We start from the raw sequence: 11,987 nt of genomic DNA on the forward strand, positions 1-11,987 counted from the left end.
AACCATCAGAAATACCATCTTCTTCCACCACCACAAACACCAAAATCACCAATCATCTTTAATTCTCAACCACCACCATCGACGGCACCACCCCATCTCTACCACCACAAAGATGCACCACCACCACAATCGTCCATAGCATCATGTTTCTCTAATAGTATCATTGACACCAAAGCTAAACATCACTACCATTACAGTGGATTTTATGAATGCCCTAATTTAATTGCGATTTCTCGAATTCATAAACCAAGAGCATTGTATTTTGTGTAAATCAATTTTACGGGATGAGAAATGAAGAACATACTCAAATTGGTAAGTTTCCAAACCCTTATTTTCTTTTTGGTCATATTTGATTTCAAATTGGTTTCATCTTAGTTAAAATTTGATGCACTTGTATACATATTTTTTTTTAAATTTGTTTATAAATGTGAAATATGTATGTCAATTTTCTTGTTAATGTATTAATCTGTATACATGCTAGTTTCCATTTTCTGTATAAAATGTGATGCAATTGAGTTTCTGTTGAATATTTCTCAGCTTAGTATACGGTCAGATGCATTTTCCAGTTTCAGCATGTGTTTCCACTGGATGATACTGGTTTCATCATATGTTTCCTTTGGATGAAACATGGTTTCATCTTGTGTTGCCCACTAGATGTTGGTACGTGATTTGTTAAACTCGACTATTGACATGTTGTCACAACAAATTTTGTTTAATGTAATTAACTAAATTCTAGGCATATGTTTAGTTCTAAATTTTTGCTAAAACTCGCTCTGAAAACCAATGTAATTCCGAAATTTTCACCTTCATGTATGTGTTGATGTATTTTTTTGGTAACATCATCTGTTACCACTGGATGAAACTGGTTTCATCTTAAATGTCGTTGGAAGAAATCTTTGTACATCCTGTGTTATTACGGTATGAAAATGGTTTCATCATTTGTTGATACAGGATGAAACTGGTTTCATCTTGTGTAGCCCACTAAATGAGACATTGCATCTTGAGTTATTACTGGATGAACCCGGTTTCATCATGTGTTTCCACTGGATGAACCTGGTTTCATCCATGTTTCATCATGTGTTGGCATTTGTTATTGTTCTTTCTTTCATTTATAAAATGCAACCTAAATCAAGACTTGATTTTGTAGTCCTAACTATGGAATGTTTTTTCACTACTTCATGTAATCAGTGATGACCAATGGTGACGCCTTTGAAGACTTAGAAATTCCAAGAAGGAAGATGCGTCGCATATGAAATACTCAGTGATGAGAGCAATTATTGAAAGTTGAACGAGAAAGGAGAGCGTCGTTTCAATAGGTTGTTTATCAATAGGTTGCTAGAAAAAAGATGTTGAATGTTTATGAATTTGAACATTCGTCTATGAATGTAAATACCATAATTGCAGTTCAATTAATATGAAAGAATTAACTTAAACTAGCATATGTTGTAATTAGTTGATGGTTTCATATAATCGTTAGAATATGCAGGCTGAGACCAGATATGTCCTGCCGAAAAATACATTTTTTGTAGAATATGAAGAATGAAACTGGTTTCATCCAAGCCAAAAAATATCTTTGTCAGAGTGTGCAGGGTGAATCTATTTTTTTTTTTCTAAATATGAGGGATAAATCTGTTTTCATCCTATCCAAAATTTTATTTTAATTTTCAAAATATGAGTAAGAAACTAGGTTCATCAAGCCATAAACAATGAAGAGCATCTGCAATTGTAAAAATAATCAATCCAAATGATTATTTTGGATGAAACTGGTTTATAATTGGATGACACTGATTATTTTCGTCAAAATATGCTGGATGAAACTGGTTTCGTCCAAAGAGAAGTGTCTATTTATGAGTATGCAGAGAATGAATATGTGTTTTTGTCAGAATAAGCATCATGAAACCAGTTTCATCCTACTCAAAAATTTGTCTTTCAATGCAGGATAAAATTGGTTTCATCCAGGCTTAATCTGTGATTTACTTGGATTTATTCAAGTTTTACTATAAGAAATGAAAAGAATTCATAATTGATAAAATCAAAAATTCATTATTATATGGTACAAAATGAATTTAAATTGTATACTTGTGTATGAGCTACATCATTTATGTATACATTTTCAATCAAAATCCACATTCCAGAATTGAACGACCTCCTACGCCTAAGTCGATACCCTTCACTTATCCTCCTAAATGAGGAGTTTCTAGAGTTTTCACCATTAGAAGAAGCTAAAGAAATATTGAGGAATGGGCAACCCACTGCTAGAAGAAGCTCTTTCTTCGTCGTAATAGGGATGTGGACTGGTTGTAGAAGAAGCACTATACCTCCTTTCAATGTAAAAATGTTGTCAGCGTCACAATTATCTATCCTCTCCATTAACAACGAGTACCTATCAGTTTGGCCTTGAGAGAGTGGTTCCATCGTGTGAATACTATCTAAGTTCAAAATTGGTAGAAATGAACCTGCATAGAACATCGGTAATGAGCACCCCACTCTTATTAAACTGCTCTAGACTATTGTTATAATTATTTACAGTGAAAAATTAAATTAGATGTTGCAACAAATTTCAGTACTGAAGTTTGGTTAACACATACAAACTCAAATTGCATTCCATACATTTAACAATTCACAAATAAAAAAAAAAAATCACTCAAAACCGTTTTTCATCATCATGGCGTAATCAAAGACAACCCACCTGATACTTCCAAATACATAAGTATCAGTAACAGCCTCCTAATCCATCACTACATAATCCCTTAATTCATCAACATATACCTAAAAATCAAACCACAAAATTGGAATTCATCTATAAGAACTATTCTAACCCAAATTGAAATCAAATTGGTAGAATGAATAATTTAAGTCTGGTATCAAATTCGTACAACCCAAATGGATTCAATCAGAATCACAAACTATCAAAACAAAGACATCAATAGCTAATAATGATACTTCAAATTATAGTGAATCAAAGAATCAATCTCATAGAATTTAAGTTTGGAATCTCATGAAAAATAAAGCATTACGAGAAACCCATTTTCTCATTCGCATAATCGATTAGGTAACATGTACCTCTCTGCTAGTGGTTGCAGCGGCGATGATTGTTTTTCCGAATTATAAGTCAGAAACGATGGTTTTATCAACTGCCGTAGTAGTGACCGTGATTAGATCTGGAATTGTTGGGGAAAAGAAAGAAAATATGTTTGAGGATGAAGAAGCATGTTCTTCTTTTTGGATCGAAAGTCTTTTTCACCCAAAATTAAAGAAGACAAGGACGTATTGGTCCATTCCAGTTAATTAATAAACAAAATTCTGGATGAAATATCCAAAATGGATATTTAAACAGTATTTTGTTGATTTGTGTCCATATAAATAGTATAAAATCCTACAAATCTATTTCACATAGGAATTATTGGTTTTGGTCTGTTTAATCAATTTTGTGATTACCAAAGGGGCACGAGTCCTGAGTTGTAACCCACCAGATCATGGGTTAGTGTTCTTGAATCCGCCAAGTGGCAGGTCAACCCATATAAACCGGCTTCAGGTGCACATATTTCAAAGGTATGTCCAGGTAATGGCATTGCGTAACTACTGCTTGAGCTCGACTAGCAAATTAAACCTAACTCCACTGGTGCAACGGCATACTTTTGAACCGCGATCACGAAGATTCGTGAGAGAGATACGCATCATAATTCATCCATGAAGGAGAAAGTTTAAATCAGATTATGCTCCCAGAAACGAAATCTTTTAACAAACCCCTGCACATTTTCTGCTAAACGTTGATCAGCTAAAGCATCTTTTGGTGGGCTCGTGTTTAAGAGGAAAAAAAAAGATTAAAAATTTGGTGGGCTCGGGCTTAGAGTTAGGACTAGAAAATTTTGGCTTTGTTACGTGTAAGCCGCTTACGCTGGACACGTTAGATGATGATGTGCCAAAGCAAGAAGTTTGTAGAAACCAGTAGAAGAAGCTTTTCTTAGAACTTATCGGCAAATAAAATATAAATTCAAAAGGATTTACTCGAAGAATCCTTCTCGAATCATCAAGATTACCCCAAAATTTGAACTCATCCTTGCCGAAACCACCTCTATAAATAACCCATTCCAACCAGCACAATCTCATCAAATCAGAAAACCAAGCAAGCTCATCATAGCAATTCAATCTTTCTGCAAATTCATTTTTGAGTGAAACCCTTTGAGATAATGTCGATCATCCCAAGTTTCTTCAGCAACCAAAGGAGTAATGTTTTTGATCCATTTTCCCTTGACATATGGGATCCTTTCCAAGGCTTTCCATTCTCTACCGGTGCTCTGACCGGGCAAACTGGCCAAGGTGGTTCCGATACTGCAAGAGAGACATCACAGTTAGCGAATACCAGGATTGATTGGAAGGAAACTCCAGAAGCTCATGTCTTCAGAGCTGATCTTCCTGGTGTTACAAAGGAAGAAGTGAAAGTTGAGGTAGAAGAAGGGAGAGTTTTACAGATAAGTGGAGAAAGAAGTAGAGAGAGTGAGGAGAAGAATGATAAGTGGCACAGAGTTGAACGTAGCAGCGGCAAGTTCTTGAGGAGATTCAGGTTACCTGAGAATACTAAGATGGATGAAGTGAAAGCTACTATGGAGAATGGAGTGCTTACTGTCTGTGTTCCTAAAGTTGAGCAGAGGAGACCTGAAGTTAAGTCCATTGAGATTTCTGGTGCATCGGAGGGGTCGACTCAAGTTCCAATGGAAACCTCCGGTACTCAGGCTGCACAAGACCAGACTGCTTAGAGATGTGGCCATGACCGGAAGTCTGCAAGCCTCTTATGTTGTGTCCTGTTTAGTCCTTTTCAGTTAAGCTACTAGTGTGGAGTCTGTCATGTCAATATGTTTTTACTCTCTGTAAGGTTGTGTCGTGTCCCCAAGTGTGGGTTATGTAAAGAGGTTTATGCTATGTACTGGACATGTTTATAATAAAAAGGAGCTTTAGTTGAACTTAACCTGTTGCTTCTTGAACCCTGGGAATCCTGCTCTGGCTACAAGAGCTTCAGCCAAGCTAGGAATTGGTGGCACTGGTGGGGAGTTCATCGCCAGGTACAGGGTTCCTGTGTCTGTGTCTTCTGGCTTGGAAAACTGGTGCAGCACTTGACAGCCCAACTTGGAAAGAAATGCAGAGATGTTGCAATTTTCAGTCGCACTAAATCTTTCAAGTTCCATTGTTTAATTCAACTCAATTCGCATTTCTCTTTACATTGATGTCCAATGTCGAAAATGCAATCACCAATTGAGGACCTCGCTTCACACAAAAACAACTATACTCTTTAACTCAAGACAACTGCTGGGTGATGAGCTGCAAATTAGTTTCCAATAGCTGCAACGTTCAATCACATCACATACCACAGGCATACAACAGAAATATCTAAGAAAAGTAACCCTGACAGGACTGGAACTATGAAAACAAGAACTCTAAAAGGAACTAAAAAGGATTAATGGAACCTGAATCAGAATCAGTTAGATGACAAGAGATTAAAATGACAGATGTAATAGTTATTTCAACAAACAACCATTACTTAAGGGTTGGAACACTCGGAATAAGAGAGAAAAGATCTACGACGATTGAAGAAAAGGATCTATGATGGATTGGAACATTGTCAGGATCCTCTTGAACATTGTCAGGATCCTCTTCCTCGCCTTCCTGTCCAACCATTGACAGATGCAACGTCTACTTCTTCCTCTTCTTTGGTGGTTGGAGTGCCTCCTCTTCTTCGTCCTCTTCGTCATCATCATTGTCGGGGTCCTCTTCCTCGCCTTCCTCTTCTTCTACAACTTCATCCTCATCTTCGTCCCCACCGTCATCGCTGTCGTCGTCCTCGTTATTTTGGTCTTCGTCATCTTCCTCTTCTTCTCCTTCTTCCTCTCCATTCTCTTCTCCTTCTCCGCCAACTCCACCTTCAGTTTCTTTCTTGGAGTCACTGTTTGGTTCTTTCTCATACTCTCCCTCGTCTTCCTCATCTTCACCTCCTTCAAAATCACCTTCACCATCCCCTTCGTCATCTTCATCTTCATCTCCGTCAGCATCGACAGGCTCTGATTGGCACTGGTTCTGGCCAAGTAATTCCATCCCGTGTTTGTTGTTGGTAATCAGCAGCATAAACAGATCCTGAAACTGCAAGATCGCCAAAACAAAATTAAAAAACAATCCTTAAAACCAATCTCAACAGCATCATTGGTAAACTTAGTCCGGATAATTAAACATAATGCTGCAGCAAAACGGTTGTCACACAGAAGCAAACACATTGGCTAATCTGGATGGTTAAACATAGTCCCGGAGCAAAAGTGGTTGTGACCATGTCTATATCACAGAAGCTAATACAGGAGAACTATTTATCGGTACAAACATTCATTCACTAAACGACAGTACTTATCCCAAGTGTAAATTTTAGTCGTTTAATTCTGCATTCTAGTAAAACACCAGTTGCACAAAATCATATACTAAGCATCATACTAGTAGTGGTTCATGAGAGCGGAGAACAATGACTCAATTTTACATTCTAGATTTGAAACACAACATGACATCCCCATAACATTTCACTTAACAAAGATGAGCATCTTACTAGGAGAAAACATATTGGCAGGAAATATCAAAATTCAGAAGTTAAAAATGTTTCAGATTAAGAGAATTATCACAAAAAGATGCAGCAGAAACTCCCAATTCATCAATACAATGAAGCAATAAACCTAGCCTATATTATGATACGGTACCTTGATTCAAGGAAGAAAGTAAAATGTGTCAGGTAGTAGCAACGGTCATATGATCATATTGGGAGCAAGGAATGACATCCTAATTACATCTCAGAATATTACAGTGCATTCAGATGCAAAACCAAACAGTAGTCTGAACAAATACCGCAAGATTAAAGAGGTAAAAGTTTAAAAGGTCATCATACCATTACTGTGCCTACCATACCATAAAAAAAAAAAAAAAAATCTACAGCGCCCCATTTACTAGATTTTTCTTTCTTTTCCAGTAACACACAAAAAAGGCCACTAATTTGAAATACATTCACAAGTGGGTAAAGAAAACAAAAAGAATAGGCATATTCGCATATCTGATAAAAGCATATATTCCCATATTCTTCTTTTTGATGGAACTGACTTTTCAAGCTACAGTACCACCCTTATTTACTAGTGACAGACAAAACTTGACTTTTTTCTTTTTTTGTTCCAAATTCAAATTTCATTTCCTAAATTCAAATTTCATTTCCTAAATTCGGAACTCAAAACAATTCCTAAACCAAAAACTTTTTTGAGTATAATTTCCATTTCAAGTTCGCCTAAAGTTAACCACCGGTTCATGTTAGCAACACAGCCATAAAGAGAGGATATGCTGACACGTAGCCATAAAACTAGGGATGACTGTTGACTCGAGCTCACAAATACAATAAATAACTATAAGAAATGACACAAAAACCCCTGACTTACTTGAGCTAGGACTAGGAGAGATGATGTGAGGAGAGTAGATAGTAACAGTGTCATCTCCCCAGCAGCGTAAGTTAGTGAACCATAGTTAGTTGTTATCCTGTTCTTCTGAAAAACTGAACCCTGGTTAATCTCCATCCTTAACGGCCAAGATCTTCTCTCTGTTAAAGAAAATATCAGTATCATACCGTTAGATCTTCAATAACTACAATTCTGTTAAACTCAAAAAGAATTCTTCTCTTCTCTGTAGTAACAGAAAAATAAAAGTAGAAATTCCTAAAGAATGACAAAAATAAATAAATAAATAAATTTTGAAAAATAAATAAGGAAAATTTAGTGAGAAATTTTTTGAAATTTGGTTTGAATTTTTAATCAGAAATGATAAAATCTGTGGTTTTGAAAGAAAGAAATTTATCTGTCAAGAAAAACTAGCTGAAAAAATTGAAGAAGAAGAGAGAGTAAATAAGTGAAGAACTAGTCAAAGGGGAAAAAGAATGTGAGAAGATAAAACAGAGTTCAAAAATTATGAGAAAAATTTCATAAATAAACAAGGAATTATGATGGGAAAAGAAGAAGAAGGAATTACTAACCTGAAATTGTGAACGGAGGAGGTCTTCTGTGGTAAGAAGGAAAATGGAGGAGACCTAAGAAGAAGAAGAAGAAGAAGAAGAAGAAGAGAGAGGGGATTTGGTGGTACTGCTGCTACTAAAAACGTGATCAAAGGAAATGAAGGAGGAGGAGGGAATCAATTCAATGATCTAGAAATAACAACCACCACTTTTCATTGATGACCGTTGGATCTCTCACTCTGAATAGTGGTAGTAGTCTAGAGAGTCTAGTACAGTAAAATAAAAGCTACAGAGAGAGAGAGGAAGAAGAATAATTATATTTCACGAGAGAGAGAGAATGAAGAGAGAGAGAGAAGTAGTGCGTGGAGAAGCAAATGCCTGGAGCAGAACTTGTGATTAGTGCTGCTGGGGAATGAGGATCTAGTAAAGTACTTTGTTGGCACGGCACGGCACGGGAAAGAGGTAGTGGTAGTAGTGATCGATTGTATTGTATTACCAATCATGGGTCGTGCTAAGAATAATTGTATCTTTCATCCATATTCGTCGGTAAAATTGCGGGTGAAACCGAATCCGTAAGATTTAGGGCCAGACACGATTGGATTTTCCAAATCCGTATTCTTAATGGTTTGGTTGCGGTTGGACTTTGAAATCCGCGAATTCACCCGCACCGTAAGACAATAAGGGAAATTAATACACTCAACGAGTTGGATTACTTAATCTACAATATTGAGGTCGACACTCTAGCAGAGCACCTATCATGGTTCATTGAAGGTGAAAGAAATGGGATCTTGGGCTTCTAGGGTCCGCTTCATGTATCCTTTTTCATGAATGATTTTTTAGGGACCATGGTTTTTTGAGAGGACCATGGTTTTATTTGACCACCTTCCCTATAGTTATATGGGGTGTCCTAAAGTGTTGAAATGACTAACCTACCTTTAACCTAATTTAATTTAAAACCAACCTAATAACCACCTATATATATAACCACCACCTCCTCCCACCATCACCGCCCACCACCGCCGATTACCACCACCACCACCTCCGATTATCACCACCACCAACCACCGATTACCACCACCACCTCCTCCCACCACCACCGCCCACCACCGCCGATTACCACCACCACCACCTCCGATTATCACCACCACCAACCACCGATTACCACCACCACCAACCACCACCACCTCTATATATATAGCTTAATTTAAAACATTAACAAAGATATTCTCGCAAACCCATTACTTGTCATTCGTTTTTGGTTGAATAAATGAGAAGTAATCATCAAAATGAGTTGAAAATGGAAGTTGCAGAGAGGTTTAATGGAGGGTCTTTTTTCAGAGAAAAGTTCGGTTACGTCTCAAAAAACAAGTCTCAGCCGAACTTTTAGTTCGGTTACGTCACAAAACGTTCGGTTTCGTCGCAAAAAGTTCGGTTATCACGAATTAATTTTTTCTTAACCGAACTCAGAGTTCGGTTGATTCGCAAAAAATACTTTTAACCGAACTCCTTGTATTTGAAAAACACAAGTCCATAAGTTCGGTTCCTTCGCAAAATAAGGATATCACCGAACTTTAAGTTCGTTTGGTAGAGCAATTTGATATGTAACCGAACACACAAGATGTACCCAAATAAATTGTTAAGTTCAAAGTTCGGTTACCTACCATTTTATACTAGGTAACCGAATATAGCACTGTAACTTTGGTTGTTGTTTTTTTTTATCGGTGAGTTCGGTTAGATACGCTTTTGGATAAAAGTTTGCGAACCAACCGAACTTCTTACACTTGGAATAATTTTTTTAACGTAAAGTTCGGTTAGATAATTGGTTGGTATGAACTTTGCGTACAAACCGAACTATGTACAGTTGGTAAAATTTTATTTTCACGTAAAGTTCGGTTAGTTATTGTTTGCAAAGCAACCGAACTTCTAGACCCTAAAATTCGATTACATTGACGGACAAACCAAACATTACACTGTACGACCAAAACCTCCATTAACGAGTGAGTTCGGTAACCTGCGTGTTTGGAAAACGTAACCGAACTACAGTTTCAGGTGTGTTCGGTTACATGTTCTTGACATATGGTAACCGAACTGCCACAAATCTACATAAAAAATTTCATTTTTTTTGAAAATTTGGAGCAATTAAACCAACATTATCTAAGTTTGAAGCATACCTGATAACCCAAATGCTCTTCCTCCGGTTGTGGTTGGTAAAATCCATCGTTTTCATCTTGAGATTGAGTATGGGGAAGAATACAATCACCATCTAAGAAATAACTCATATCCGGATCATTGTGAAGATTAACAAATACTCTAGGAGAGGAAGGAGATGAAGATTCAGATGTGATATCATCAATTGAATCATCACTTGAATACTCAAGATTAGTGAACTCAAAAAATAAATTATTTTCCATGTTTTTCTTCTTCATCTTCTCTAACTTTACTCTCTCAATAATTCTACTTCTTTAGCTTAATCATTTCACTAATGATTTCACTAATCATTACCCAAAATTAATCAGGAGGGTAGTTTAGGTATTAATATAAATATCTAGATAAGGAGTGACCTAGATTTATTTTTAAATGTCTTACTAAAAATATAACCATGGTCCCCAAAAAGACCATGGTCCCCAAAAAATCGTTCTTTTTCATGAATGACTCGTTGGGCTGTATTCGAAACATATACTCTGTTTTATGTCATGTCAATATATTTCGGAAACATATAAAACAAAGATGCTCATGTCATAAACATATACTCGTTGGACTGCTTTGAAGAGATCCTCATGTCATAAACATATACTCTGTTTTATAGAACCTTGACCCGCACCTGGCATATCTTTTTTTTTGTTTTATTTTTTTTTTCTTTTTTGTTACTAACTTCATAATTAATCCGCATCCGGCCCGTATCACCCGCTGATCCGCAGATGTCAAATATGCGGGTGATTGAGACGAACATGGTTGGATTTTCAAAATCCGTAACTTTGACGGATTGGACGCGGATGACCCCTAATCCGCATCCGTCTGTTTGTTGCACAATCCTACTTTTTATAGAACTTTGCAGATGAAGTCAGCCATATGGACTGGAAAATCTGGTTTGTCACTATAGGAAAATATAATTGGCAACAATATAAGAGACACGTGACAAATGTTAGGACGTCAGGATTAACTTATCAAGCCAGTGGTACCGCAGGGATGGACATTAGTGCTGGCGGTAAAAGCTGAGCTGCCAACGGCTCTATTTTCGGAACACTATAAATTCTTCTCATTTCAACCATTTCCACTTACACACCATTCCACTCTAAACTCCTAATATTTCTAAAAAAAAAATGAAGAGTTTCATTAACACTTCAAGGGGAAAAAGAAAATCGAAAAAATGAAAAATACCGTCCTCTTCTATTAATGTCGATTGAGATTAAAAATGTATTGTTGAGTTTGCTTCGCCGAATATAGTTGTTGGTGCAGTGTTAATTACAGGTCATATGTCAAGGCGTCAAGACCGATAGGATATCATGTCAAGGCGGATACGAAGATTTAAATATTGTTTATCTAGTTCTACCATGTCAAGTCCGAGAAAGAATGAACAGACATCCTTGGCGTCGGTTTTATTTTGTAAATCACAAAAAACGCAACAACATTATTGTTTCAAATATTGGTAGAAAAGTGATAGCCTATCTGCGATGCACACGTTCCATTACCTAAACTTTGAAATTGGTAAGTTTATTGCGATTCAAAATTATTTTCTTGTGTAATTAATGTCAAAACAAATTAGTATTTATTTTAAGAAATTGTTGATTAGACAGAACCAATAAAATGTTAACATTGTTGTTGTAGGAAGTACCTTCCTTGATTTGTATTGCATTTGTGGAATATCAAGTGGTGCGGGAGCCTCGTACCATTCAACCAAAACGAATGGCTATCAAACAAAAAGTGGAAAACGGTTCTTTCATTTTTTTTGAAAGCCTATATACGAGATGATCAT

General features: G+C 36.6%; 2 protein-coding genes across 2 annotated transcripts; one reads left to right on the forward strand and one right to left on the reverse strand.

Moving 5' to 3' along the window:
* Positions 1-2,046: 2,046 nt before the first annotated feature.
* Positions 2,047-2,717, reverse strand: LOC113272287. Its single transcript, XM_026522162.1, has 2 exons — positions 2,690-2,717; positions 2,047-2,456 (listed from the first exon to the last, which is right to left on the reverse strand). The coding sequence occupies exons 1-2, from the start codon at positions 2,706-2,708 to the stop codon at positions 2,047-2,049; spliced, it is 429 nt and encodes a 142-aa protein (XP_026377947.1). The 5' UTR covers positions 2,709-2,717.
* A 1,301-nt stretch (positions 2,718-4,018) lies between these two features.
* LOC113281970 (17.8 kDa class I heat shock protein-like) lies at positions 4,019-4,966 on the forward strand. The gene has a single exon (XM_026530889.1). It carries the CDS (start codon positions 4,191-4,193, stop codon positions 4,755-4,757), a length of 567 nt encoding a protein of 188 aa, XP_026386674.1. The 5' UTR covers positions 4,019-4,190; the 3' UTR covers positions 4,758-4,966.
* The last annotated feature ends 7,021 nt before the right edge of the window (positions 4,967-11,987 follow it).

The sequence above is a fragment of the Papaver somniferum genome, chromosome 1, assembly GCF_003573695.1.
Source record: "Papaver somniferum cultivar HN1 chromosome 1, ASM357369v1, whole genome shotgun sequence".
Classification (NCBI taxonomy): Eukaryota; Viridiplantae; Streptophyta; class Magnoliopsida; order Ranunculales; family Papaveraceae; genus Papaver; species Papaver somniferum.

Coding starts and splice junctions, on each gene's coding strand:
- LOC113281970 (XM_026530889.1), top strand. CDS start 4,191: ATGTCGATCATCCCAAGTTTCTTCAGCAACCAAAGGAGTAATGTTTTT.